Here is a 27,857-nt window from a genome sequence, read left to right as displayed (position 1 = left end):
TAGCCTGGCCTTTAGCCTGGCCTTTAGCCTGGCCTTTAGCCGGTTTAGGCTGTCGGTGGGGTCCATTTGGAAGTCCTTGTAGTCGAGGCCATAAGACAGTTGTTGTGGGTGATTCTACTCGATAATGAAGGAGTTCTGTAGCGGCTCTAGGTGGGTTCTGTGCTCACTAAAAGTCCAAGGACCTTTTAGGTAATTCTGTGGGTCACTGGAAGGTTCTACGGGTCTTCGGGTGCTTCCTCAGCCAGTGGTTTTTAGTTGGCTGTACGGGTCTGACTGATGGCACGGCTCAGTTCCCTCAGAAGGGATCTCAGGGGGATCGACCGTTCTTTTGGTTTCTTTGGATGGAGGGATGGAGGATTTGTGTGGTTCTGGTGGTTCTAGGGGTTCAGGCAAGAGGCCTTAGGGTTTTCTTTAGTAGACTTTCAGTTATTCTGAAGGGTTTCTGTGAATCCAATCCTTCCCGACAGTCCTCTTTAAGACCGGCGCCTGCTCAGCAGGACGTCAGATCTGAAAACTATCAGGTAATCTTTGCTTCACGGTAAAACGCCGGTGGGTACTGAGACCTGAGGAGGTACCAGAGTTTCTAATGTAGGACCGGAGGGTCAGCAGCCTGCACCAATCACACTGCTGCAGTTACAGCTTAGACCCAAAGACGGATTAAAGGTAAAGATTCAGATAAAACCCCCACATTTTACCCCCACACATGAGATTAAAAGCTACTGGAACCACATGGAATCAGCTGTTAGTGTGAACATGAGCTGTGAGCAGAATCACACGCTTCCTTCTCAGGTTGGAGGATTTCAGGGAGTTCCTTTTCCTTCTGAATTTCGGCCTGATGGTGGCGCTGTCTGTGGGGTTCGTCCTTTGAGGAAATCCATCCAGCATTTGGTGAGATGTTGGGGGTTCTGGTTCTTCTGGAGCATCCTGCAGTGTAATTCTCAGAAGTTTGATGGACACAGGCTCCGGAGTTGTTCTGCTTCACCTACTTGATCTGGTAGAAGCTGGACATGGTGACGTAGGCCTCCTCCTGCTGGTTCACGCCAGACTCCACCTCGTTAAGTTCAGGCGGAGGGGTGAGAGGCCGCAGGATGCGGCCGGGAGACGGGCTGCTGCTCGGGACGCTGTCCTCGCCGTCCGAGGAGCTCCGGCTCAGCAGGGCGGAGAGCTCCAGCTCCTCGGTGCTGACACTCGTGGTGCTCCTGCAGTCGCAGCTGTGGGTGGAGCTGGACTGGGAACCATGGGCAGGACTGGCTGCAGGTTCTGCTTCTGCACAAGCTCTTCTCTCCGGGGGGAAGACTCTGAGAGAGCTGAACACCTCGGGACTTAAGCTCAACAGGAGACCCTGCAAAACATGGACAGCATCAGAGACGCTCCTCATGCCATGAAGCACTGCAGCAGAGATGAAATGTGGGGGGGGCGACTCACTTTATGAGGCTGGCAGATCTGCACCACGGTCTGCTTCGGGTGCGGGACGCTGGGCCACATGTAGGTGAAAATCCTGCGAAGGAACAGGCGTTAACCAAGGAAAGGCGGCGGAACACTTTGGCAGAAACTTTCTGTACCTGTTCTTCCAGATGATGAAGGCGCTGGAGGTCACCACCGCCACAGAGACGAGACACACCGTGACCGTGCACGCCGTCACCTGCCATCGGGCCAGCGGGTCGGGCCGTTCGGCTGCAGGACAGAAAACAATCAGCCTTCCCCAGCTGCAGGGCTCCCAGACAAGCTGCAGGACCTGTTCTCACCAGCAGGGCGGCGGAAGCTGAAGGTCTCGCTCCACTCGCTCCAGCTGCCCTGGAAACCGTCCTGTGGGATGGATCTCACCCTCACACCGTACTCCGAGGGCCTGTGGAGGTGCTGCAGGTCCATCTGCAGGAAGTCCTTGGAGGAGATGTTTTGAGTCTGTGGCGAAACAAACCAAGTCATGAGCATCAGTGCTTAAGCAGCAGCAGAACCCAAACATCTGAGCGGTACCATGTTAGTTCCTGCGGTCCAGATGTGCAGCTGGAACATCTGGTTCTCCAAGCTCAGGTAGTCGTGGTGGTAGGGAGTCTGGATGTAAATCACAGCGGTGTTTGTGGTTCTGTTGAAGGTGACGTTCTGCACCCGAGGACTTCTGGGTCTAACTGCAGGGAACAGAACCAGAGGGGTGAGGAGGAGGGGTGAGGCAGAGGGGTGAGGAGGAGGGGTGAGGAGGAGGGGTGAGGAGGAGGGGTGAGGCGGAGGGGTGAGGCAGAGGGGTGAGGCAGAGGGGTGAGGCAGAGGGGGGAGGCAGAGAGGTGAGGCGGAGAGGTGAGGAGGAGGGGCAGAGAGGTGAGGGAGAGGGGTGAGGGAGAGAGGCAGAGGGGTGAGGCAGAGAGGTGAGGAGGAGGGGTGAGGCAGAGGGGGGAGGCAGAGGGGTGAGGCAGAGAGGTGAGGCAGAGGGGTGAGGCAGAGGGGTGAGGCAGAGGGGTGAGGCAGAGGGGTGAGGAGGAGGGGTGAGGCAGAGGGGTGAGGAGGAGGGGTGAGGCAGAGAGGCAGAGGGGTGAGGCAGAGAGGTGAGGAGGAGGGGTGAGGAGGAGGGGTGAGGCAGAGGGGTGAGGCAGAGAGGTGAGGAGGAGGGGTGAGGAGGAGGGGTGAGGCAGAGAGGCAGAGAGGCAGAGGGGTGAGGCAGAGGGGTGAGGCAGAGGGGTGAGGCAGAGAGGTGAGGCAGAGGGGTGAGGAGGAGGGGTGAGGCAGAGGGGTGAGGCAGAGAGGCAGAGGGGTGAGGCAGAGAGGGAGAGAGGCAGAGGGGTGAGGAGGAGGGGGGAGGCAGAGGGGTGAGGCAGAGGGGTGAGGCAGAGGGGTGAGGAGGAGGGGTGAGGCAGAGGGGTGAGGCAGAGGGGTGAGGCAGAGAGGCAGAGGGGTGAGGCAGAGAGGTGAGGAGGAGGGGTGAGGAGGAGGGGTGAGGCAGAGGGGTGAGGGAGAGGGGTGAGGGAGAGGGGTGAGGCAGAGAGGCAGAGGGGTGAGGCAGAGAGGGAGAGAGGCAGAGGGGTGAGGAGGAGGGGGGAGGCAGAGGGGTGAGGAGGAGGGGTGAGGCAGAGGGGTGAGGAGGAGGGGTGAGGCAGAGAGGCAGAGGGGTGAGGCAGAGAGGTGAGGAGGAGGGGTGAGGCAGAGGGGGGAGGCAGAGGGGTGAGGCAGAGAGGTGAGGCAGAGGGGTGAGGCAGAGGGGTGAGGCAGAGGGGTGAGGCAGAGGGGTGAGGCAGAGGGGTGAGGAGGAGGGGTGAGGCAGAGGGGTGAGGCAGAGGGGTGAGGCAGAGGGGTGAGGCAGAGAGGCAGAGGGGTGAGGCAGAGAGGTGAGGAGGAGGGGTGAGGAGGAGGGGTGAGGCAGAGGGGTGAGGCAGAGAGGTGAGGAGGAGGGGTGAGGAGGAGGGGTGAGGCAGAGAGGCAGAGAGGCAGAGAGGCAGAGGGGTGAGGCAGAGGGGTGAGGCAGAGGGGTGAGGCAGAGAGGTGAGGAGGAGGGGTGAGGCAGAGGGGTGAGGCAGAGAGGCAGAGAGGCAGAGGGGTGAGGAGGAGGGGTGAGGCAGAGAGGCAGAGAGGCAGAGGGGTGAGGCAGAGGGGTGAGGCAGAGGGGTGAGGAGGAGGGGTGAGGCAGAGGGGTGAGGCAGAGGGGTGAGGCAGAGGGGTAGAGAGGTGAGGCAGAGGGGTGAGGAGGAGGGGTGAGGCAGAGAGGTGAGGAGGAGGGGTGAGGCAGAGGGGTGAGGAGGAGGGGTGAGGCAGAGGGGTGAGGCAGAGAGGCAGAGAGGTGAGGCAGAGGGGTGAGGCAGAGAGGTAGAGAGGTGAGGCAGAGAGGTAGAGAGGTGAGGCAGAGGGGTGAGGCAGAGAGGTAGAGAGGTGAGGCAGAGAGGCAGAGGGGTGAGGCAGAGGGGTGAGGAGGAGGGGTGAGGAGGAGGGGTGAGGAGGAGGGGTGAGGCAGAGGGGTGAGGCAGAGAGGTGAGGAGGAGGGGTGAGGCAGAGGGGTAGAGAGGTGAGGCAGAGGGGTGAGGCAGAGGGGTGAGGCAGAGGGGTAGAGAGGTGAGGCAGAGGGGTAGAGAGGTGAGGCAGAGGGGTGAGGCAGAGAGGCAGAGGGGTGAGGCAGAGAGGCAGAGAGGTGAGGCAGAGGGGTGAGGCGGAGAGGGGTGAGGCAGATGGGTGAGGCAGAGAGGCAGAGAGGTGAGGCAGAGAGGTGAGACAGAGTGGTGAGGCAGAGGGGTGAGGAGGAGGGGTGAGGCAGAGGGGCAGAGGGGTGAGGCAGAGGGGTGAGGGAGAGAGGTGAGGCAGAGGGGTGAGGGAGAGAGGTGAGGCAGAGGGGTGAGGCAGAGGGGTGAGGCAGAGGGGTGAGGGAGAAAGGTGAGGCAGAGGGGTGAGGCAGAGGGGTGAGGCAGAGAGGCAGAGAGGCAGAGGGGTGAGGCAGAGGGGTGAGGGAGAGAGGTGAGGCAGAGGGGTGAGGCAGAGGGGTGAGGCAGAGAGGCAGAGGGGTGAGGCAGAGGGGTGAGGCAGAGGGGTGAGGCAGAGAGGCAGAGGGGTGAGGCAGAGGGGTGAGGAGGAGAGGTGAGGCAGAGAGGCAGAGAGGCAGAGAGGTGAGGCAGAGGGGTGAGGCAGAGAGGCAGAGGGGTGAGGCAGAGGGGTGAGGAGGAGAGGTGAGGCAGAGGGGTGAGGCAGAGGGGTGAGGCAGAGAGGCAGAGGGGTGAGGCAGAGAGGCAGAGAGGTGAGGCAGAGGGGTGAGGCAGAGAGGCAGAGGGGTGAGGAGGAGAGGTGAGGCAGAGGGATGAGGCAGAGAGGCAGAGGGGTGAGGCAGAGGGGTGAGGAGGAGGGGTGAGGCAGAGAGGCAGAGGGGTGAGGCAGAGAGGCAGAGAGGTGAGGCAGAGGGGTGAGGCAGAGAGGCAGAGGGATGAGGCAGAGAGGCAGAGAGGTGAGGCAGAGGGGTGAGGCAGAGAGGCAGAGGGGTGAGGCAGAGAGGCAGAGAGGTGAGGCAGAGAGGTGAGGAGGAGGGGTGAGGCAGAGGGGTGAGGCAGAGAGGCAGAGAGGTGAGGCAGAGGGGTGAGGCAGAGGGGTGAGGAGGAGGGGTGAGGCAGAGGGGTGAGGCAAAGAGGTGAGGCAGAGAGGCAGAGGGGTGAGGCAGAGGGGTGAGGCAGAGAGGTGAGGCAGAGGGGTGAGGCAGAGAGGCAGAGGGGTGAGGCAGAGGGGTGAGGAGGAGGGGTGAGGAGGAGGGGTGAGGCAGAGGGGTGAGGGAGAGAGACAGAGGGGTGAGGAGGAGGGGTGAGGCAGAGGGGTGAGGCAGAGAGGTGAGGCAGAGGGGTGAGGCAGAGAGGCAGAGGGGGGAGGCAGAGAGGCAGAGGGGGGAGGCAGAGAGGCAGAGGGGGGAGGCAGAGGGGTGAGGAGGAGGGGTGAGGAGGAGGGGTGAGGAGGGGGGAGGCAGAGAGGCAGAGGGGGGAGGCAGAGGGGTGAGGAGGAGGGGTGAGGAGGAGGGGTGAGGAGGGGTGAGGCAGAGAGGTGAGGCAGAGAGGTGAGGGAGAGAGGCAGAGGGGTGAGGAGGAGGGGTGAGGAGGAGGGGTGAGGCAGAGGGGTGAGGGAGAGAGGCAGAGGGGTGAGGAGGAGGGGTGAGGAGGAGGGGTGAGGCAGAGGGGTGAGGCAGAGAGGCAGAGGGGTGAGGCAGAGAGGCAGAGGGGTGAGGCAGAGAGGGAGAGAGGCAGAGGGGTGAGGAGGAGGGGTGAGGAGGAGGGGTGAGGCAGAGGGGTGAGGGAGAGGGGTGAGGCAGAGAGGTGAGAAAGAGGGGTGAGGCAGAGGCAGAGGGGTGAGGCAGAGGGGTGAGGCAGAGGGGTGAGGCAGAGAGGCAGAGGGGTGAGGCAGAGAGGCAGAGGGTTGAGGAGGAGGGGTGAGGAGGGGTGAGGCAGAGAGGTGAGGCAGAGGGGTGAGGCAGAGGCAGAGGGGTGAGGCAGAGAGGTGAGGAGGAGGGGTGAGGCAGAGGGGTGAGGCAGAGAGGCAGAGGGGTGAGGCAGAGAGGCAGAGGGGTGAGGCAGAGAGGCAGAGGGGTGAGGAGGAGGGGTGAGGCAGAGGGGTGAGGCAGAGGGGTGAGGGAGAGAGGTGAGGCAGAGGGGTGAGGCAGAGGCAGAGGGGTGAGGCAGAGAGGTGAGGAGGAGGGGTAGAGAGGTGAGGCAGAGGGGTGAGGCAGAGGGGTGAGGCAGAGGGGTGAGGCAGAGAGGCAGAGGGGTGAGGCAGAGAGGCAGAGGGGTGAGGCAGAGGGGTGAGGCAGAGAGGCAGAGGGGTGAGGCAGAGAGACAGAGGGGTGAGGCAGAGAGGTGAGGCAGAGAGGCAGAGAGGTGAGGCAGAGAGGCAGAGGGGTGAGGCAGAGGGGTGAGGCAGAGAGGTGAGGCAGAGAGGCAGAGAGGCAGAGGGGTGAGGCAGAGAGGCAGAGGGGTGAGGCAGAGGGGTGAGGCAGAGAGGCAGAGGGGTGAGGCAGAGAGGTGAGGCAGAGGGGCAGAGAGGCAGAGAGGTGAGGCAGAGGGGTGAGGAGGAGGGGTGAGGCAGAGGGGTGAGGCAGAGAGGTGAGGCAGAGGGGTGAGGAGGAGGGGTGAGGCAGAGGGGTGAGGCAGAGAGGCAGAGGGGTGAGGCGGAGGGGTGAGGCAGAGGGGTGAGGAGGAGGGGTGAGGCAGAGGGGTGAGGCAGAGAGGCAGAGGGGTGAGGCAGAGAGGCAGAGAGGTGAGGCAGAGGGGTGAGGCAGAGGGGTGAGGCAGAGAGGTGAGGCAGAGAGGCAGAGGGGTGAGGCAGAGGGGTGAGGAGGAGGGGTGAGGAGGAGGGGTGAGGAGGAGGGGCAGAGGGGTGAGGCAGAGAGGCAGAGGGGTGAGGCAGAGAGGTGAGGCAGAGAGGTGAGGCAGAGGGGTGAGGCAGAGGGGTGAGGCAGAGGGGTGAGGCAGAGAGGTGAGGCAGAGGGGTGAGGCAGAGGGGTGAGGCAGAGGGGTGAGGCAGAGAGGCAGAGAGGCAGAGAGGTGAGGCAGAGAGGCAGAGGGGTGAGGCAGAGGGGTGAGGCAGAGAGGTGAGGCAGAGAGGCAGAGAGGCAGAGGGGTGAGGCAGAGAGGCAGAGAGGTGAGGCAGAGAGGCAGAGAGGCAGAGGGGTGAGGCAGAGGGGCAGAGAGGCAGAGGGGTGAGGCAGAGAGGCAGAGAGGCAGAGGGGTGAGGCAGAGAGGCAGAGAGGTGAGGCAGAGGGGTGAGGCAGAGAGGCAGAGAGGTGAGGCAGAGAGGCAGAGAGGCAGAGAGGCAGAGAGGCAGAGGGGTGAGGCAGAGAGGTGAGGCAGAGAGGCAGAGGGGGGAGGCAGAGAGGCAGAGGGGGGAGGCAGAGGGGTGAGGAGGAGGGGTGAGGAGGAGGGGTGAGGAGGGGTGAGGCAGAGAGGTGAGGCAGAGAGGTGAGGGAGAGAGGCAGAGGGGTGAGGAGGAGGGGTGAGGAGGAGGGGTGAGGCAGAGGGGTGAGGCAGAGGGGTGAGGGAGAGAGGCAGAGGGGTGAGGAGGAGGGGTGAGGCAGAGGGGTGAGGCAGAGGGGTGAGGCAGAGAGGTGAGGCAGAGGGGTGAGGCAGAGAGGCAGAGGGGGGAGGCAGAGAGGCAGAGGGGGGAGGCAGAGGGGTGAGGAGGAGGGGTGAGGAGGAGGGGTGAGGAGGGGTGAGGCAGAGAGGTGAGGCAGAGAGGTGAGGGAGAGAGGCAGAGGGGTGAGGAGGAGGGGTGAGGAGGAGGGGTGAGGCAGAGGGGTGAGGGAGAGAGGCAGAGGGGTGAGGAGGAGGGGTGAGGAGGAGGGGTGAGGAAGAGGGGTGAGGCAGAGGGGTGAGGCAGAGAGGCAGAGGGGTGAGGCAGAGAGGCAGAGGGGTGAGGCAGAGAGGGAGAGAGGCAGAGGGGTGAGGAGGAGGGGTGAGGAGGAGGGGTGAGGCAGAGGGGTGAGGGAGAGAGGCAGAGGGGTGAGGAGGAGGGGTGAGGCAGAGGGGTGAGGCAGAGGGGTGAGGCAGAGAGGTGAGGCAGAGGCAGAGGGGTGAGGCAGAGAGGTGAGGAGGAGGGGTGAGGCAGAGGGGTGAGGCAGAGGGGTGAGGCAGAGGGGTGAGGGAGAGGGGTGAGAAAGAGGGGTGAGGCAGAGGCAGAGGGGTGAGGCAGAGGGGTGAGGCGGAGGGGTGAGGCAGAGGGGTGAGGCAGAGAGGCAGAGGGGTGAGGCAGAGAGGCAGAGAGGTGAGGCAGAGGGGTGAGGCAGAGGGGTGAGGCAGAGAGGTGAGGCAGAGAGGCAGAGGGGTGAGGCAGAGGGGTGAGGAGGAGGGGTGAGGAGGAGGGGTGAGGAGGGGTGAGGCAGAGAGGTGAGGCAGAGAGGCAGAGGGGTGAGGCAGAGGGGTGAGGAGGAGGGGTGAGGAGGGGTGAGGCAGAGAGGTGAGGCAGAGGGGTGAGGCAGAGGCAGAGGGGTGAGGCAGAGAGGTGAGGAGGAGGGGTGAGGCAGAGGGGTGAGGCAGAGAGGCAGAGGGGTGAGGCAGAGAGGCAGAGGGGTGAGGAGGAGGGGTGAGGCAGAGGGGTGAGGCAGAGAGGCAGAGAGGCAGAGAGGTGAGGCAGAGGGGTGAGGCAGAGGGGTGAGGCAGAGAGGCAGAGAGGCAGAGGGGTGAGGCAGAGGGGCAGAGAGGCAGAGAGGTGAGGCAGAGAGGCAGAGGGGTGAGGCAGAGAGGTGAGGCAGAGGGGCAGAGAGGCAGAGAGGTGAGGCAGAGGGGTGAGGCAGAGAGGTGAGGCAGAGGGGTGAGGAGGAGGGGTGAGGCAGAGGGGTGAGGCAGAGAGGTGAGGCAGAGGGGTGAGGAGGAGGGGTGAGGCAGAGGGGTGAGGCAGAGAGGCAGAGGGGTGAGGCGGAGGGGTGAGGCAGAGGGGTGAGGAGGAGGGGTGAGGCAGAGAGGCAGAGGGGTGAGGCAGAGAGGCAGAGAGGTGAGGCAGAGGGGTGAGGCAGAGGGGTGAGGCAGAGAGGTGAGGCAGAGAGGCAGAGGGGTGAGGCAGAGGGGTGAGGAGGAGGGGTGAGGAGGAGGGGTGAGGAGGGGTGAGGCAGAGAGGTGAGGCAGAGAGGCAGAGGGGTGAGGCAGAGAGGTGAGGCAGAGAGGTGAGGCAGAGGGGTGAGGCAGAGGGGTGAGGCAGAGAGGCAGAGGGGTGAGGCAGAGAGGTGAGGAAGAGGGGTGAGGCAGAGGGGTGAGGCAGAGGGGTGAGGCAGAGAGGTGAGGCAGAGGGGTGAGGCAGAGAGGCAGAGAGGTGAGGCAGAGGGGTGAGGCAGAGGGGTGAGGCAGAGAGGCAGAGGGGTGAGGCAGAGAGGTGAGGCAGAGGGGCAGAGAGGTGAGGCAGAGGGGTGAGGCAGAGGGGTAGAGGGGTGAGGCAGAGGGGTGAGGCAGAGAGGCAGAGAGGTGAGGCAGAGAGGCAGAGAGGCAGAGAGGTGAGGCAGAGAGGCAGAGGGGTGAGGCAGAGGGGTGAGGCAGAGGGGTGAGGCAGAGAGGCAGAGAGGCAGAGGGGTGAGGCAGAGGGGTGAGGCAGAGAGGCAGAGAGGCAGAGGGGTGAGGCAGAGAGGCAGAGAGGCAGAGAGGTGAGGCAGAGAGGCAGAGGGGTGAGGCAGAGGGGTGAGGCAGAGAGGTGAGGCAGAGAGGCAGAGAGGCAGAGGGGTGAGGCAGAGGGGCAGAGAGGCAGAGGGGTGAGGCAGAGAGGCAGAGAGGCAGAGGGGTGAGGCGGAGAGGCAGAGAGGCAGAGGGGTGAGGCAGAGGGGTGAGGCAGAGAGGTGAGGCAGAGAGGCAGAGAGGCAGAGAGGCAGAGGGGTGAGGCAGAGGGGTGAGGCAGAGGGGTGAGGCAGAGAGGCAGAGAGGTGAGGCAGAGAGGCAGAGAGGCAGAGGGGTGAGGCAGAGAGGCAGAGGGGTGAGGCAGAGAGGCAGAGAGGCAGAGGGGTGAGGCAGAGAGGCAGAGAGGCAGAGGGGTGAGGCAGAGGGGTGAGGCAGAGAGGCAGAGAGGCAGAGAGGTGAGGCAGAGGGGTGAGGCAGAGGGGTGAGGCAGAGAGGCAGAGAGGCAGAGAGGTGAGGCAGAGAGGCAGAGGGGTGAGGCAGAGGGGCAGAGAGGCAGAGAGGTGAGGCAGAGAGGCAGAGGGGTGAGGCAGAGAGGTGAGGCAGAGAGGTGAGGCAGAGGGGTGAGGCAGAGGGGTGAGGAAGAGGGGTGAGGCAGAGAGGCAGAGGGGTGAGGCAGAGAGGTGAGGCAGAGAGGCAGAGGGGTGAGGCAGAGAGGCAGAGAGGTGAGGCAGAGAGGCAGAGGGGTGAGGCAGAGGGGTGAGGCAGAGAGGCAGAGAGGCAGAGGGGTGAGGCAGAGAGGCAGAGAGGCAGAGGGGTGAGGCAGAGAGGCAGAGAGGTGAGGCAGAGAGGCAGAGAGGCAGAGGGGTGAGGCAGAGGGGCAGAGAGGCAGAGAGGTGAGGCAGAGAGGCAGAGAGGCAGAGGGGTGAGGCAGAGAGGCAGAGAGGTGAGGCAGAGAGGCAGAGAGGCAGAGGGGTGAGGCAGAGGGGTGAGGCAGAGAGGCAGAGAGGTGAGGCAGAGAGGCAGAGGGGTGAGGCAGAGAGGCAGAGAGGTGAGGCAGAGGGGCAGAGAGGCAGAGAGGTGAGGCAGAGAGGCAGAGGGGTGAGGCAGAGAGGTGAGGCAGAGAGGCAGAGAGGCAGAGGGGTGAGGCAGAGAGGCAGAGAGGCAGAGGGGTGAGGCAGAGAGGCAGAGAGGCAGAGGGGTGAGGCAGAGAGGCAGAGAGGTGAGGCAGAGAGGCAGAGAGGCAGAGAGGCAGAGGGGTGAGGCAGAGAGGTGAGGCAGAGAGGCAGAGGGGGGAGGCAGAGAGGCAGAGGGGGGAGGCAGAGGGGTGAGGAGGAGGGGTGAGGAGGAGGGGTGAGGAGGGGTGAGGCAGAGAGGTGAGGCAGAGAGGTGAGGGAGAGAGGCAGAGGGGTGAGGAGGAGGGGTGAGGAGGAGGGGTGAGGCAGAGAGGTGAGGCAGAGAGGCAGAGAGGCAGAGAGGTGAGGCAGAGAGGCAGAGAGGCAGAGGGGTGAGGCAGAGAGGCAGAGAGGCAGAGGGGTGAGGCAGAGAGGCAGAGAGGTGAGGCAGAGAGGCAGAGAGGCAGAGGGGTGAGGCAGAGGGGCAGAGAGGCAGAGGGGTGAGGCAGAGAGGCAGAGAGGCAGAGGGGTGAGGCAGAGAGGCAGAGAGGTGAGGCAGAGAGGCAGAGAGGCAGAGGGGTGAGGCAGAGGGGCAGAGAGGCAGAGAGGTGAGGCAGAGAGGCAGAGGGGTGAGGCAGAGAGGCAGAGAGGTGAGGCAGAGGGGCAGAGAGGCAGAGAGGTGAGGCAGAGAGGCAGAGGGGTGAGGCAGAGAGGTGAGGCAGAGAGGTGAGGCAGAGGGGTGAGGCAGAGGGGTGAGGAAGAGGGGTGAGGCAGAGAGGCAGAGGGGTGAGGCAGAGAGGTGAGGCAGAGAGGCAGAGGGGTGAGGCAGAGAGGCAGAGAGGTGAGGCAGAGAGGCAGAGGGGTGAGGCAGAGGGGTGAGGCAGAGAGGTGAGGCAGAGAGGCAGAGAGGCAGAGGGGTGAGGCAGAGAGGCAGAGAGGCAGAGGGGTGAGGCAGAGAGGCAGAGAGGTGAGGCAGAGAGGCAGAGAGGCAGAGGGGTGAGGCAGAGGGGCAGAGAGGCAGAGGGGTGAGGCAGAGAGGCAGAGAGGCAGAGGGGTGAGGCAGAGAGGCAGAGAGGCAGAGGGGTGAGGCAGAGGGGTGAGGCAGAGAGGCAGAGAGGTGAGGCAGAGAGGCAGAGAGGCAGAGAGGCAGAGGGGTGAGGCAGAGAGGTGAGGCAGAGAGGCAGAGGGGGGAGGCAGAGAGGCAGAGGGGGAGGGGTGAGGAGGAGGGGTGAGGAGGGGTGAGGCAGAGAGGTGAGGCAGAGAGGTGAGGGAGAGAGGCAGAGGGGTGAGGAGGAGGGGTGAGGAGGAGGGGTGAGGCAGAGGGGTGAGGGAGAGAGGCAGAGGGGTGAGGAGGAGGGGTGAGGCAGAGGGGTGAGGCAGAGGGGTGAGGCAGAGGGGTGAGGCAGAGAGGTGAGGCAGAGGGGTGAGGCAGAGAGGCAGAGGGGGGAGGCAGAGAGGCAGAGGGGGGAGGCAGAGGGGTGAGGAGGAGGGGTGAGGAGGAGGGGTGAGGGAGAGAGGCAGAGGGGTGAGGAGGAGGGGTGAGGCAGAGGGGTGAGGCAGAGGGGTGAGGGAGAGGGGTGAGGCAGAGAGGTGAGGCAGAGAGGTGAGGCAGAGGCAGAGGGGTGAGGCAGAGAGGTGAGGAGGAGGGGTGAGGGAGAGAGGCAGAGGGGTGAGGAGGAGGGGTGAGGAGGAGGGGTGAGGCAGAGGGGTGAGGGAGAGAGGCAGAGGGGTGAGGAGGAGGGGTGAGGAGGAGGGGTGAGGAAGAGGGGTGAGGCAGAGGGGTGAGGCAGAGAGGCAGAGGGGTGAGGCAGAGAGGCAGAGGGGTGAGGCAGAGAGGGAGAGAGGCAGAGGGGTGAGGAGGAGGGGTGAGGAGGAGGGGTGAGGCAGAGGGGTGAGGGAGAGAGGCAGAGGGGTGAGGAGGAGGGGTGAGGCAGAGGGGTGAGGCAGAGGGGTGAGGGAGAGGGGTGAGGCAGAGAGGTGAGGCAGAGAGGTGAGGCAGAGGCAGAGGGGTGAGGCAGAGAGGTGAGGAGGAGGGGTGAGGCAGAGGGGTGAGGCAGAGGGGTGAGGCAGAGGGGTGAGGGAGAGGGGTGAGGCAGAGGGGTGAGGGAGAGGGGTGAGAAAGAGGGGTGAGGCAGAGGCAGAGGGGTGAGGCAGAGGGGTGAGGCGGAGGGGTGAGGCAGAGGGGTGAGGCAGAGAGGCAGAGGGGTGAGGCAGAGAGGCAGAGGGGTGAGGAGGAGGGGTGAGGAGGGGTGAGGCAGAGAGGTGAGGCAGAGGGGTGAGGCAGAGGCAGAGGGGTGAGGCAGAGAGGTGAGGAGGAGGGGTGAGGCAGAGGGGTGAGGCAGAGAGGCAGAGGGGTGAGGCAGAGAGGCAGAGGGGTGAGGAGGAGGGGTGAGGCAGAGGGGTGAGGCAGAGGGGTGAGGCAGAGGGGTGAGGGAGAGGGGTGAGGCAGAGAGGTGAGGCAGAGGGGTGAGGCAGAGGCAGAGGGGTGAGGCAGAGAGGTGAGGAGGAGGGGTAGAGAGGTGAGGCAGAGGGGTGAGGCAGAGGGGTGAGGCAGAGGGGTGAGGCAGAGAGGCAGAGGGGTGAGGCAGAGAGGCAGAGGGGTGAGGCAGAGGGGTGAGGCAGAGAGGCAGAGGGGTGAGGCAGAGAGGCAGAGGGGTGAGGCAGAGAGGTGAGGCAGAGAGGCAGAGAGGTGAGGCAGAGAGGCAGAGGGGTGAGGCAGAGGGGTGAGGCAGAGAGGTGAGGCAGAGAGGCAGAGAGGCAGAGGGGTGAGGCAGAGAGGCAGAGGGGTGAGGCAGAGGGGTGAGGCAGAGAGGCAGAGGGGTGAGGCAGAGAGGTGAGGCAGAGGGGCAGAGAGGCAGAGAGGCAGAGGGGTGAGGCAGAGAGGTGAGGCAGAGGGGTGAGGAGGAGGAGGGGTGAGGCAGAGGGGTGAGGCAGAGAGGTGAGGCAGAGGGGTGAGGAGGAGGGGTGAGGCAGAGGGGTGAGGCAGAGAGGCAGAGGGGTGAGGCGGAGGGGTGAGGCAGAGGGGTGAGGAGGAGGGGTGAGGCAGAGGGGTGAGGCAGAGAGGCAGAGGGGTGAGGCAGAGAGGCAGAGAGGTGAGGCAGAGGGGTGAGGCAGAGGGGTGAGGCAGAGAGGTGAGGCAGAGAGGCAGAGGGGTGAGGCAGAGGGGTGAGGAGGAGGGGTGAGGAGGAGGGGTGAGGAGGAGGGGCAGAGGGGTGAGGCAGAGAGGCAGAGGGGTGAGGCAGAGAGGTGAGGCAGAGAGGTGAGGCAGAGGGGTGAGGCAGAGGGGTGAGGCAGAGAGGCAGAGGGGTGAGGCAGAGAGGTGAGGAAGAGGGGTGAGGCAGAGGGGTGAGGCAGAGGGGTGAGGCAGAGAGGTGAGGCAGAGGGGTGAGGCAGAGAGGCAGAGAGGTGAGGCAGAGGGGTGAGGCAGAGAGGCAGAGGGGTGAGGCAGAGAGGTGAGGCAGAGGGGCAGAGAGGTGAGGCAGAGGGGTGAGGCAGAGGGGTAGAGGGGTGAGGCAGAGGGGTGAGGCAGAGAGGCAGAGAGGTGAGGCAGAGAGGCAGAGAGGCAGAGAGGTGAGGCAGAGAGGCAGAGGGGTGAGGCAGAGGGGTGAGGCAGAGAGGCAGAGAGGTGAGGCAGAGAGGCAGAGGGGTGAGGCAGAGGGGTGAGGCAGAGAGGTGAGGCAGAGAGGCAGAGAGGCAGAGGGGTGAGGCAGAGAGGCAGAGGGGTGAGGCAGAGGGGTGAGGCAGAGAGGCAGAGGGGTGAGGCAGAGAGGTGAGGCAGAGGGGCAGAGAGGCAGAGAGGCAGAGGGGTGAGGCAGAGAGGTGAGGCAGAGGGGTGAGGAGGAGGAGGGGTGAGGCAGAGGGGTGAGGCAGAGAGGTGAGGCAGAGGGGTGAGGAGGAGGGGTGAGGCAGAGGGGTGAGGCAGAGAGGCAGAGGGGTGAGGCGGAGGGGTGAGGCAGAGGGGTGAGGAGGAGGGGTGAGGCAGAGGGGTGAGGCAGAGAGGCAGAGGGGTGAGGCAGAGAGGCAGAGAGGTGAGGCAGAGGGGTGAGGCAGAGGGGTGAGGCAGAGAGGTGAGGCAGAGAGGCAGAGGGGTGAGGCAGAGGGGTGAGGAGGAGGGGTGAGGAGGAGGGGTGAGGAGGAGGGGCAGAGGGGTGAGGCAGAGAGGCAGAGGGGTGAGGCAGAGGGGTGAGGCAGAGGGGTGAGGCAGAGAGGCAGAGGGGTGAGGCAGAGAGGTGAGGAAGAGGGGTGAGGCAGAGGGGTGAGGCAGAGGGGTGAGGCAGAGAGGTGAGGCAGAGGGGTGAGGCAGAGAGGCAGAGAGGTGAGGCAGAGGGGTGAGGCAGAGGGGTGAGGCAGAGAGGCAGAGGGGTGAGGCAGAGAGGTGAGGCAGAGGGACAGAGAGGTGAGGCAGAGGGGTGAGGCAGAGGGGTAGAGGGGTGAGGCAGAGGGGTGAGGCAGAGAGGCAGAGAGGTGAGGCAGAGAGGCAGAGAGGCAGAGAGGTGAGGCAGAGAGGCAGAGGGGTGAGGCAGAGGGGTGAGGCAGAGGGGTGAGGCAGAGGGGTGAGGCAGAGAGGCAGAGAGGCAGAGGGGTGAGGCAGAGGGGTGAGGCAGAGAGGCAGAGAGGCAGAGGGGTGAGGCAGAGAGGTGAGGCAGAGAGGCAGAGGGGTGAGGCAGAGGGGTGAGGCAGAGAGGTGAGGCAGAGAGGCAGAGAGGCAGAGGGGTGAGGCAGAGGGGTGAGGCAGAGAGGCAGAGAGGTGAGGCAGAGAGGCAGAGAGGCAGAGGGGTGAGGCAGAGGGGCAGAGAGGCAGAGGGGTGAGGCAGAGAGGCAGAGAGGCAGAGGGGTGAGGCAGAGAGGCAGAGAGGCAGAGGGGTGAGGCAGAGGGGTGAGGCAGAGAGGCAGAGAGGTGAGGCAGAGAGGCAGAGAGGCAGAGAGGCAGAGGGGTGAGGCAGAGAGGTGAGGCAGAGAGGCAGAGGGGGGAGGCAGAGAGGCAGAGGGGGGAGGCAGAGGGGTGAGGAGGAGGGGTGAGGAGGAGGGGTGAGGAGGGGTGAGGCAGAGAGGTGAGGCAGAGAGGTGAGGGAGAGAGGCAGAGGGGTGAGGAGGAGGGGTGAGGAGGAGGGGTGAGGCAGAGGGGTGAGGGAGAGAGGCAGAGGGGTGAGGAGGAGGGGTGAGGCAGAGGGGTGAGGCAGAGGGGTGAGGCAGAGGGGTGAGGCAGAGAGGTGAGGCAGAGGGGTGAGGCAGAGAGGCAGAGGGGGGAGGCAGAGAGGCAGAGGGGGGAGGCAGAGGGGTGAGGAGGAGGGGTGAGGAGGAGGGGTGAGGAGGGGTGAGGCAGAGAGGTGAGGCAGAGAGGTGAGGGAGAGAGGCAGAGGGGTGAGGAGGAGGGGTGAGGAGGAGGGGTGAGGCAGAGGGGTGAGGGAGAGAGGCAGAGGGGTGAGGAGGAGGGGTGAGGAGGAGGGGTGAGGAAGAGGGGTGAGGCAGAGGGGTGAGGCAGAGAGGCAGAGGGGTGAGGCAGAGAGGCAGAGGGGTGAGGCAGAGAGGGAGAGAGGCAGAGGGGTGAGGAGGAGGGGTGAGGAGGAGGGGTGAGGCAGAGGGGTGAGGGAGAGAGGCAGAGGGGTGAGGAGGAGGGGTGAGGCAGAGGGGTGAGGCAGAGGGGTGAGGGAGAGGGGTGAGGCAGAGAGGTGAGGCAGAGAGGTGAGGCAGAGGCAGAGGGGTGAGGCAGAGAGTTGAGGAGGAGGGGTGAGGCAGAGGGGTGAGGCAGAGGGGTGAGGCAGAGGGGTGAGGGAGAGGGGTGAGAAAGAGGGGTGAGGCAGAGGCAGAGGGGTGAGGCAGAGGGGTGAGGCGGAGGGGTGAGGCAGAGGGGTGAGGCAGAGAGGCAGAGGGGTGAGGCAGAGAGGCAGAGGGGTGAGGAGGAGGGGTGAGGAGGGGTGAGGCAGAGAGGTGAGGCAGAGGGGTGAGGCAGAGGCAGAGGGGTGAGGCAGAGAGGTGAGGAGGAGGGGTGAGGCAGAGGGGTGAGGCAGAGAGGCAGAGGGGTGAGGCAGAGAGGCAGAGGGGTGAGGAGGAGGGGTGAGGCAGAGGGGTGAGGCAGAGGGGTGAGGCAGAGGGGTGAGGGAGAGGGGTGAGGCAGAGAGGTGAGGCAGAGGGGTGAGGCAGAGGCAGAGGGGTGAGGCAGAGAGGTGAGGAGGAGGGGTAGAGAGGTGAGGCAGAGGGGTGAGGCAGAGGGGTGAGGCAGAGGGGTGAGGCAGAGAGGCAGAGGGGTGAGGCAGAGAGGCAGAGGGGTGAGGCAGAGGGGTGAGGCAGAGAGGCAGAGGGGTGAGGCAGAGAGGCAGAGGGGTGAGGCAGAGAGGTGAGGCAGAGAGGCAGAGAGGTGAGGCAGAGAGGCAGAGGGGTGAGGCAGAGGGGTGAGGCAGAGAGGTGAGGCAGAGAGGCAGAGAGGCAGAGGGGTGAGGCAGAGAGGCAGAGGGGTGAGGCAGAGGGGTGAGGCAGAGAGGCAGAGGGGTGAGGCAGAGAGGTGAGGCAGAGGGGCAGAGAGGCAGAGAGGTGAGGCAGAGGGGTGAGGCAGAGAGGTGAGGCAGAGGGGTGAGGAGGAGGGGTGAGGCAGAGGGGTGAGGCAGAGAGGTGAGGCAGAGGGGTGAGGAGGAGGGGTGAGGCAGAGGGGTGAGGCAGAGAGGCAGAGGGGTGAGGCGGAGGGGTGAGGCAGAGGGGTGAGGAGGAGGGGTGAGGCAGAGGGGTGAGGCAGAGAGGCAGAGGGGTGAGGCAGAGAGGCAGAGAGGTGAGGCAGAGGGGTGAGGCAGAGGGGTGAGGCAGAGAGGTGAGGCAGAGAGGCAGAGGGGTGAGGCAGAGGGGTGAGGAGGAGGGGTGAGGAGGAGGGGTGAGGAGGGGTGAGGCAGAGAGGTGAGGCAGAGAGGCAGAGGGGTGAGGCAGAGAGGTGAGGCAGAGAGGTGAGGCAGAGGGGTGAGGCAGAGGGGTGAGGCAGAGAGGCAGAGGGGTGAGGCAGAGAGGTGAGGAAGAGGGGTGAGGCAGAGGGGTGGGGCAGAGGGGTGAGGCAGAGAGGTGAGGCAGAGGGGTGAGGCAGAGAGGCAGAGAGGTGAGGCAGAGGGGTGAGGCAGAGGGGTGAGGCAGAGAGGCAGAGGGGTGAGGCAGAGAGGTGAGGCAGAGGGGCAGAGAGGTGAGGCAGAGGGGTGAGGCAGAGGGGTAGAGGGGTGAGGCAGAGGGGTGAGGCAGAGAGGCAGAGAGGTGAGGCAGAGAGGCAGAGAGGCAGAGAGGTGAGGCAGAGAGGCAGAGGGGTGAGGCAGAGGGGTGAGGCAGAGGGGTGAGGCAGAGAGGCAGAGAGGCAGAGGGGTGAGGCAGAGGGGTGAGGCAGAGAGGCAGAGAGGCAGAGGGGTGAGGCAGAGAGGCAGAGAGGCAGAGAGGTGAGGCAGAGAGGCAGAGGGGTGAGGCAGAGGGGTGAGGCAGAGAGGTGAGGCAGAGAGGCAGAGAGGCAGAGGGGTGAGGCAGAGGGGCAGAGAGGCAGAGGGGTGAGGCAGAGAGGCAGAGAGGCAGAGGGGTGAGGCGGAGAGGCAGAGAGGCAGAGGGGTGAGGCAGAGGGGTGAGGCAGAGAGGTGAGGCAGAGAGGCAGAGAGGTGAGGCAGAGAGGCAGAGAGGCAGAGAGGCAGAGGGGTGAGGCAGAGAGGCAGAGAGGTGAGGCAGAGAGGCAGAGAGGCAGAGGGGTGAGGCAGAGAGGCAGAGGGGTGAGGCAGAGAGGCAGAGAGGCAGAGGGGTGAGGCAGAGGGGTGAGGCAGAGGGGGTGAGGCAGAGGGGTGAGGCAGAGAGGCAGAGAGGCAGAGAGGTGAGGCAGAGGGGTGAGGCAGAGGGGTGAGGCAGAGAGGCAGAGAGGCAGAGGGGTGAGGCAGAGAGGCAGAGGGGTGAGGCAGAGAGGCAGAGAGGTGAGGCAGAGGGGGGCAGAGAGGCAGAGAGGTGAGGCAGAGAGGCAGAGGGGTGAGGCAGAGAGGTGAGGCAGAGAGGTGAGGCAGAGGGGTGAGGCAGAGGGGTGAGGAAGAGGGGTGAGGCAGAGAGGCAGAGGGGTGAGGCAGAGAGGTGAGGCAGAGAGGTGAGGCAGAGAGGCAGAGGGGTGAGGCAGAGGGGTGAGGCAGAGAGGCAGAGAGGCAGAGGGGTGAGGCAGAGAGGCAGAGAGGCAGAGGGGTGAGGCAGAGAGGCAGAGAGGTGAGGCAGAGAGGCAGAGAGGCAGAGGGGTGAGGCAGAGGGGCAGAGAGGCAGAGGGGTGAGGCAGAGAGGCAGAGAGGCAGAGGGGTGAGGCAGAGAGGCAGAGAGGCAGAGGGGTGAGGCAGAGGGGTGAGGCAGAGAGGCAGAGAGGTGAGGCAGAGAGGCAGAGAGGCAGAGAGGCAGAGGGGTGAGGCAGAGAGGTGAGGCAGAGAGGCAGAGGGGGGAGGCAGAGAGGCAGAGGGGGGAGGCAGAGGGGTGAGGAGGAGGGGTGAGGAGGAGGGGTGAGGAGGGGTGAGGCAGAGAGGTGAGGCAGAGAGGTGAGGGAGAGAGGCAGAGGGGTGAGGAGGAGGGGTGAGGAGGAGGGGTGAGGCAGAGGGGTGAGGGAGAGAGGCAGAGGGGTGAGGAGGAGGGGTGAGGCAGAGGGGTGAGGCAGAGGGGTGAGGCAGAGGGGTGAGGCAGAGAGGTGAGGCAGAGGGGTGAGGCAGAGAGGCAGAGGGGGGAGGCAGAGAGGCAGAGGGGGGAGGCAGAGGGGTGAGGAGGAGGGGTGAGGAGGGGTGAGGCAGAGAGGTGAGGCAGAGAGGTGAGGGAGAGAGGCAGAGGGGTGAGGAGGAGGGTGAGGAGGAGGGGTGAGGCAGAGGGGTGAGGGAGAGAGGCAGAGGGGTGAGGAGGAGGGGTGAGGAGGAGGGGTGAGGAAGAGGGGTGAGGCAGAGGGGTGAGGCAGAGAGGCAGAGGGGTGAGGCAGAGAGGCAGAGGGGTGAGGCAGAGAGGGAGAGAGGCAGAGGGGTGAGGAGGAGGGGTGAGGAGGAGGGGTGAGGCAGAGGGGGTGAGGGAGAGAGGCAGAGGGGTGAGGAGGAGGGTGAGGCAGAGGGGTGAGGCAGAGGGGTGAGGGAGAGGGGTGAGGCAGAGAGGTGAGGCAGAGAGGTGAGGCAGAGGCAGAGGGGTGAGGCAGAGAGGTGAGGAGGAGGGGTGAGGCAGAGGGGTGAGGCAGAGGGGTGAGGCAGAGGGTTGAGGGAGAGGGGTGAGAAAGAGGGGTGAGGCAGAGGCAGAGGGGTGAGGCAGAGGGGTGAGGCGGAGGGGTGAGGCAGAGGGGTGAGGCAGAGAGGCAGAGGGGTGAGGCAGAGAGGCAGAGGGGTGAGGAGGAGGGGTGAGGAGGGGGTGAGGCAGAGAGGTGAGGCAGAGGGGTGAGGCAGAGGCAGAGGGGTGAGGCAGAGAGGTGAGGAGGAGGGGTGAGGCAGAGGGGTGAGGCAGAGAGGCAGAGGGGTGAGGCAGAGAGGCAGAGGGGTGAGGAGGAGGGGTGAGGCAGAGGGGTGAGGCAGAGGGGTGAGGCAGAGGGGTGAGGGAGAGGGGTGAGGCAGAGAGGTGAGGCAGAGGGGTGAGGCAGAGGCAGAGGGGTGAGGCAGAGAGGTGAGGAGGAGGGGGGTAGAGAGGTGAGGCAGAGGGGTGAGGCAGAGGGGTGAGGCAGAGGGGTGAGGCAGAGAGGCAGAGGGGTGAGTCAGAGAGGCAGAGGGGTGAGGCAGAGGGGTGAGGCAGAGAGGCAGAGGGGTGAGGCAGAGAGGCAGAGGGGTGAGGCAGAGAGGTGAGGCAGAGAGGCAGAGAGGTGAGGCAGAGAGGCAGAGGGGTGAGGCAGAGGGGTGAGGCAGAGAGGTGAGGCAGAGAGGCAGAGAGGCAGAGGGGTGAGGCAGAGAGGCAGAGGGGTGAGGCAGAGGGGTGAGGCAGAGAGGCAGAGGGGTGAGGCAGAGAGGTGAGGCAGAGGGGCAGAGAGGCAGAGAGGTGAGGCAGAGGGGTGAGGCAGAGAGGTGAGGCAGAGGGGTGAGGAGGAGGAGGGGTGAGGCAGAGGGGTGAGGCAGAGAGGTGAGGCAGAGGGGTGAGGAGGAGGGGTGAGGCAGAGGGGTGAGGCAGAGAGGCAGAGGGGTGAGGCGGAGGGGTGAGGCAGAGGGGTGAGGAGGAGGGGTGAGGCAGAGGGGTGAGGCAGAGAGGCAGAGGGGTGAGGCAGAGAGGCAGAGAGGTGAGGCAGAGGGGTGAGGCAGAGGGGTGAGGCAGAGAGGTGAGGCAGAGAGGCAGAGGGGTGAGGCAGAGGGGTGAGGAGGAGGGGGTGAGGAGGAGGGGTGAGGAGGAGGGGCAGAGGGGTGAGGCAGAGAGGCAGAGGGGTGAGGCAGAGAGGTGAGGCAGAGAGGTGAGGCAGAGGGGTGAGGCAGAGGGGTGAGGCAGAGAGGCAGAGGGGTGAGGCAGAGAGGTGAGGAAGAGGGGTGAGGCAGAGGGGTGAGGCAGAGGGGTGAGGCAGAGAGGTGAGGCAGAGGGGTGAGGCAGAGAGGCAGAGAGGTGAGGCAGAGGGGGTGAGGCAGAGGGGTGAGGCAGAGAGGCAGAGGGGTGAGGCAGAGAGGTGAGGCAGAGGGGCAGAGAGGTGAGGCAGAGGGGTGAGGCAGAGGGGTAGAGGGGTGAGGCAGAGGGGTGAGGCAGAGAGGCAGAGAGGTGAGGCAGAGAGGCAGAGAGGCAGAGAGGTGAGGCAGAGAGGCAGAGGGGTGAGGCAGAGGGGTGAGGCAGAGGGGTGAGGCAGAGAGGCAGAGAGGCAGAGGGGTGAGGCAGAGGGGTGAGGCAGAGAGGCAGAGGGGTGAGGCAGAGAGGCAGAGAGGCAGAGAGGTGAGGCAGAGAGGCAGAGGGGTGAGGCAGAGGGGTGAGGCAGAGAGGTGAGGCAGAGAGGCAGAGAGGCAGAGGGGTGAGGCAGAGGGGTGAGGCAGAGAGGCAGAGAGGTGAGGCAGAGAGGCAGAGAGGCAGAGGGGTGAGGCAGAGGGGCAGAGAGGCAGAGGGGTGAGGCAGAGAGGCAGAGAGGCAGAGGGGTGAGGCAGAGAGGCAGAGAGGCAGAGGGGTGAGGCAGAGGGGTGAGGCAGAGAGGTGAGGCAGAGAGGCAGAGAGGTGAGGCAGAGAGGCAGAGAGGCAGAGAGGCAGAGGGGTGAGGCAGAGAGGCAGAGAGGTGAGGCAGAGAGGCAGAGAGGCAGAGGGGTGAGGCAGAGAGGCAGAGAGGCAGAGGGGTGAGGCAGAGGGGTGAGGCAGAGAGGCAGAGAGGCAGAGAGGTGAGGCAGAGGGGTGAGGCAGAGGGGTGAGGCAGAGAGGCAGAGAGGCAGAGGGGTGAGGCAGAGGGGTGAGGCAGAGAGGCAGAGAGGCAGAGGGGTGAGGCAGAGGGGCAGAGAGGCAGAGAGGTGAGGCAGAGAGGCAGAGGGGTGAGGCAGAGAGGCAGAGAGGTGAGGCAGAGGGGCAGAGAGGCAGAGAGGTGAGGCAGAGAGGCAGAGGGGTGAGGCAGAGAGGTGAGGCAGAGAGTGAGGCAGAGGGGTGAGGCAGAGGGGTGAGGAAGAGGGGTGAGGCAGAGAGGCAGAGGGGTGAGGCAGAGAGGTGAGGCAGAGAGGTGAGGCAGAGGGGGTGAGGCAGAGGGGTGAGGCAGAGGGGTGAGGCAGAGAGGCAGAGAGGCAGAGGGGTGAGGCAGAGGGGTGAGGCAGAGGGGTGAGGCAGAGGGGTGAGGCAGAGAGGTGAGGCAGAGGGGTGAGGCAGAGGGGTGAGGCAGAGAGGCAGAGGCAGAGAGGCAGAGGGGTGAGGCAGAGAGGCAGAGGGGGTGAGGCAGAGAGGTGAGGAAGAGGGGTGAGGCAGAGGGGTGAGGCAGAGAGGCAGAGGGGTGAGGCAGAGAGGTGAGGAAGAGGGGTGAGGCAGAGGGGTGAGGCAGAGGGGTGAGGCAGAGAGGTGAGGCAGAGGGGTGAGGCAGAGAGGCAGAGGGGGGGGGGGGTGAGGCAGGAGGGGGTGAGGCAGAGAGGCAGAGGCAGAGAGGCAGAGGGGTGAGGCAGAGAGGCAGAGGGGTGAGGCAGAGAGGGTGAGGAAGAGGGGTGAGGCAGAGGGGTGAGGCAGAGAGGCAGAGAGGAGAGGCAGAGAGGTGAGGCAGAGAGGCAGAGAGGAGGGGTGAGGCAGAGGGGTGAGGCAGAGGGGTGAGGCAGAGGGGTGAGGCAGAGGGGCAGAGGGGTGAGGCAGAGGGGTGAGGCAGAGAGGTGAGGCAGAGAGGCAGAGAGGCAGAGGGGTGAGGCAGAGGGGTGAGGCAGAGGGGTGAGGCAGAGAGGTGAGGCAGAGAGGCAGAGAGGTGAGGCAGAGGGGTGAGGGAGAGAGGCAGAGGGGTGAGGCAGAGAGGCAGAGAGGTGAGGCAGAGGGGTGAGGCAGAGAGGCAGAGGGGTGAGGCAGAGGGGTGAGGCAGAGGGGTGAGGCGGAGGGGTGAGGCGGAGACTTCCTTCACATCTCTCAGCTGTTTTTTCGTGCTGGAAGCAGAGCAGTGAAATCGGAACCTTTTCTGCAGCAGGAATTGAAACCATCTGGTCTCTGTGGTTATTAACCAGTACCCCCCCCCCCCCCCCCCCCCCATGCTTACCTATGGTCTTCAGGTCGACCGGCGCTCGAATCCGGCCTCCTCTCTTCAGGTGGACCGTCAGGTTCAGGTGCTGCACAGGACTCAGCTCTTTGGAAGCGACTGTGTTCCCGGGAGCCTCCACACAGTCTGTTTTCCGGCTGTTTTGGACCCACTTTTGGAAGTAACTGAGCAGAGAAACAGCAGGTTCTGTCAGGAAGGGAATCTCCTCTGAGCCGCAGCACGCTGACCACAGAATATTTACCACAGAGCCATGCTCTCGATGCAGTCGCCGTCCTCATCGTCCTCGTTGTGGTCGCTGCCGTCCAGCAGCTCGCAGGTCAGGCTGCAGCCTCTCATGGAGATGTGAGAGAAGCAGCTGATTCTGGGTTCTGGCAGGAAACATGGAAACAAGCACAGGAGTCTTCATCTCCAGGGATCAGAACGTGTTCTGCTCCAGAAGCCATGCCGGGCCGCAGAGAAGCTGAAACGGTTCCGTTGTTTCACATCTGATGATGAAACCCAGCAGGAGCCTGGTGTTAGCTGCACATCAGACACAGCAGCGAGTGAAGCTGAAGCTCACTGTGACTTCAGTTCTGCTTCATCCTGCAGCAGCGTGTGTTCTGACACATTTAGCTGACCCAAAGGGGCCCAAAGCTGCAACACACCGGGCCCTCTGGCTGCAACACACCGGGCCCTCTGGCTGCAACACACCGGGCCCTCTGGCTGCAACACACTGAGCCCTCTGGCCTGCAACACACCGGGCCCTCTGGCCCCTTCAGAAGGCTGCAACACACCGGGGCCTCTGGCTGCAACACACCGGGGCCTCTGGCCCCTTCAGAAGGCTGCAACACACCGGGCCCTCTGGCTGCAACACACCGGGCCCTCTGGCCTGCAACACACCGGGCCCTCTGGCTGCAACACACCGGGGCCTCTGGCCCCTTCAGAAGGCTGCAACACACCGGGCCCTCTGGCTGTAACACACCGGGCCCTCTGGCCCCTTCAGACCCTCTGGCCCCTTCGGACCCTCTGGCCCCTTCGGACCCTCTGGCCCCTTCGGACCCTCTGGCCCCTTCAGAAGGCTGCAACACACCGGGCCCTCTGGCCCCTTCAGACCCTCTGGCCCCTTCGGACCCTCTGGCCCCTTCAGAAGGCTGTAACACCGGACCCTCTGGCCCCTTCAGACCCTCTGGCCCCTTCGGACCCTCTGGCCCCTTCGGGCCCTCTGGCCCCTTTGGACCCTCTGGCCCCTTTGGACCCTTCGGGCCCTCTGGCCCCTCTGGCCCTTTGGGCCCTCTGGCCCCTTTGGACCCTCTGGCCCCTTCGGGCCCTCTGGCCCCTTTGGACCCTCTGGCCCCTTTGGACCCTTCGGGCCCTCTGGCCCCTCTGGCCCTTTGGGCCCTCTGGCCCCTTTGGACCCTCTGGCCCCTTCTGGCCCTCTGGCCCCTTCGGCTGATGGTCTTTGTTGGACTGGGAGCTGGAGTCGGGTGGAGCGACATGTTTAAGAAGCGAAAGCTTCCTGGTATGATGAGCAGCCGTCAGAGGACGCACGGCGGCCATAAAGCGCCCGGCCCATCCAACCACAGCGGCCTTCGTCAGTTCCCTGCTGACGGGCCGGCGCTCTGTGGCCCATCAGCTGGTTCTGTGCGCCCCGCCCCGACAGGAAGCTGCTGCTTTCTCTGACCTGACTGAACATTTATGTGACTTAGCTCCGGAGCCGTCTGACGCGTGTTCGCAGCAACAAACCATATCCAGCAGCTGGGTTCTGCTGAATATGAAGCATGAAGAATCCTCACAATCTCAGATTTTTATAATGAGGAGCAGAATCAGCACCAGAGCCGTGAAAACGTTCAGTGAGCGGGACACTTTCAGAACCTTTAACTCGATCAAACTGAACTGAAGAGAAGCGACTGAGAGCCTGAAGAAGAGAAGGTGCCGAGCATGAGATTCAGTTTCAGAAGCAGCAGATCGGACTGAGAATGACCCACAGCATCAGGTTAAAACTAAAGGTTCATTCACCAAAGTGAGATGAAACAGCGTTCAGAGGTAAAGGATCGAGCCCAGCAGAGGAGAAGCTCATTAAACAGAACCTCTGCAGCCTATCACAGATGTTTAGAGAAGGCAAACAGGCTTAATGTCCCTAAATGTCCCTCAGCTGATCTAATTATGTGGACTATTAGAAGCGTCTGTAATGAGGCGCGCAGCTTACAGTTAATTAGAGTTGAGATGTTCCTCTGGACCTTCTGGACCTTCTGAGAGGAGCTGCTGATAAAAGCTGAATTAAACGGTGCAGCGTGTTGAGATGGAGGGAAACTCTGAGGTCTTTTCAGGCTGAGCTGCAGGAGGAAACAGGAGCAGCGAGACTCAGGAGGATAAACTGGAAGAGCAGGATTAAAGCGGGCTCCTGCGGCCCGTGGCCATCAGCAGGCTGCAGCCCGTGGCCATCGGCGCGCTGCAGCCCGTGGCCATCAGCGCGCTGCAGCCCGTGGCCATCAGCAGGCTGCAGCCCGTGGCCATCGGCGCGCTGCAGCCCGTGGCCATCAGCAGGCTGGAACCTGTCCGCTTTGCGCTCTGAAGCCGCAGCTGCAGCTCTGATTTCAGGCGAACTCTCTGTGTAAAACAGGAGTTTTCATTTCTTCTTTTCTATTCTTTATCCTTTTGTCACGCTGCTGAGAACCAAAACATGGCATTTCCTGCTGTTTCTGTGTTCTTGTGCACCTGCATGAGGGAATAAACTGTGGCTCCAGATGTTCCTACCTGAGTCAGTGTCTCCGCTCTGAGCCTCGGCTCCAGCCGCCAGCAGCAGCAGCAGCGCAGCGATCCTCCGGCCGATCCGCATCCTCTCAGCGGGCCTCACAGCAGCTCACCTGTCCCCCGCTCTGTCTAACCAGCTGAGAGCTGCTCTCTATCAGCAGCAGGAAGGAGGAGTGGCCACAGCAGAGGAAGGAGGATGGTCTCCGCTCACAGGATGTTCTGTGAGCCAGAAAACATCTCTGATCAGCAGACTGGTGACTCGTTGAGCAGCAGAGACTCAGACACTGACACAGTTCTGTTAGAAAGCATCATTTAACCAAAGCGAAAGTAGAAAACCTGCCAGCTGTTCACAGAGACTCGGTGAAATGTCCCTTAATGTTTCCTGTCCTCACAGCTCTGTCCTTCTGTGGAAACCAGAGTCTGCGGAAGTCCCCATAAGGGTGTGAAACAGCTGATGCTGCAGCTCGACCCGTTTCACTCGGATCAGGATCTGGTTTTTCACCAACTTTAATCTTAAATTTGTCAAAGTGACACAAACTTTAATTGTTTGGTTATTTTTAAGCATTTAAACTACTTTGTTAGAGTTAGAAAACGGTGTTTGTAGCAGAAGTGAAACAGAAGAAGAACAGAGACGGTTCCCTGCAGGGTTTTTCCACTCTGAGATCAGCTGTGAACCAGCTTGAGTCACAGCTTGTTCGGATCACAACTGATCAGGGATCAGCTGCAGCTTTGTGCTGCTTCAGTTTCAGTTGCCCAGAATGTGGGAAATGAAACCTTAATGTGTCCTGGAGCATCGTTTCAGTGTAAAAGCAGGTGTGCCTGATCCGTCCGGCGGGCTCAAACCTGCGCAGCCACACCCACGAGCTGCTCCACCACTGAAAGAGCTGCAGACATCACGAATCATTCTACTTTCTGCAGAAATCTGACCTCACTTTTCTGATTAAACGCTTTCCCCTCCCAGCGTCTCTCTGCAGAAAAGTGTCGCTTCGGTCTGCCTGAGAGAAGCTGAGAAGTTGTTTCTCTGAGGCTGAGAGTCTAACCAGCAACCTGCAAACCACTTCCTGTCTACTCCAGTGATCTGGTTTGTTTTCAAATGAGGTCAGTAAACACACTTCTGTCTTATTTACTACGAGCTCCAGCTCTGTCAGCTGAAACAAGGTCACATGACAGCAGCTGCTGATAAACACGAGCCCGCCGGCCTCTCCCCCCCCCTGAAGGTGTGGGGAGGAGCCACGTGTACCTGTCCTCAGGTACATTCCTCCCCCTCCATGAGCTCTCTGTGCAGCCGCGGCCTCTCCGTGGTTAGTTCTGTTTCCTTATCTCAGCCAGTTTCAAGGTTATGTTGCAGCAAAGCATGCTGGGACAGGCGCCTGAAATACCTGCTGCTCAACCTTCTGTGTGGGTGGGGCCGACACGGCAGGACAGGACGGGGGCTGAAGCCTGAAGCTTCACCGGTGGATGCAAAGAAAACAAAGAAAGAAAAAGAAAGAAAGAAAACAAACAAAGAAATAAAACAAAGAAAACAAACAAACAAAGAAACAAAGAAAACAAACAAAGAAACAAAGAAAACAAACAAAGAAACAAACAAACAAAGAAAAAGAAAGAAAGAAAACAAACAAAGAAATAAAACAAAGAAAGAAAACAAACAAAGAAACAAAGAAAAGAAAGAAAAGAAAGAAAGAAAACAAACAAACAAACAAACAAACAAACAAACAACCAGATGTCAGGAAACCTCAGAGGAGTTTAGCAGCTCTTCACCGTATCTGAGGAGAAATGCGGCTCTGTCTCTCAGCTCTGAACTATTTTTCTTCATTTCTGGGCTTCATGCTGATCTTTGTCAAGCGAACGGGACGAATGAGCCTGTTCAGCCGCGGCAGGAGGCTCCGCCCAGGTGCG

The 27,857-nt window shown here is 63.5% G+C and overlaps 2 protein-coding genes across 3 annotated transcripts in view; both read right to left on the bottom strand.

The window, feature by feature from the left end:
* Positions 1 to 27,857, bottom strand: part of myo5b (myosin VB) — a 114,263-nt gene that overhangs the window by 26,882 nt on the left and 59,524 nt on the right. The window lies entirely within an intron of this gene.
* il7r (interleukin 7 receptor) lies at positions 33 to 26,085 on the bottom strand. Its single transcript, XM_072371532.1, has 8 exons — positions 25,965 to 26,085; positions 23,473 to 23,599; positions 23,232 to 23,395; positions 1,975 to 2,126; positions 1,746 to 1,902; positions 1,563 to 1,674; positions 1,426 to 1,498; positions 33 to 1,342 (listed from the first exon to the last, which is right to left on the bottom strand). The coding sequence occupies exons 1-8, from the start codon at positions 26,044 to 26,046 to the stop codon at positions 983 to 985; spliced, it is 1,227 nt and encodes a 408-aa protein (XP_072227633.1). The 5' UTR covers positions 26,047 to 26,085; the 3' UTR covers positions 33 to 982.

The sequence above is a fragment of the Leuresthes tenuis genome, unplaced genomic scaffold (genome assembly GCF_036924035.1).
Source record: "Leuresthes tenuis unplaced genomic scaffold, fLeuTen1.0.hap1 SCAF_19, whole genome shotgun sequence".
Classification (NCBI taxonomy): domain Eukaryota; kingdom Metazoa; phylum Chordata; class Actinopteri; order Atheriniformes; family Atherinopsidae; genus Leuresthes; species Leuresthes tenuis.
The sequence above is the reverse complement of the archived record's forward strand: the minus strand, read 5'-3'. Positions and strand labels throughout refer to the sequence as shown.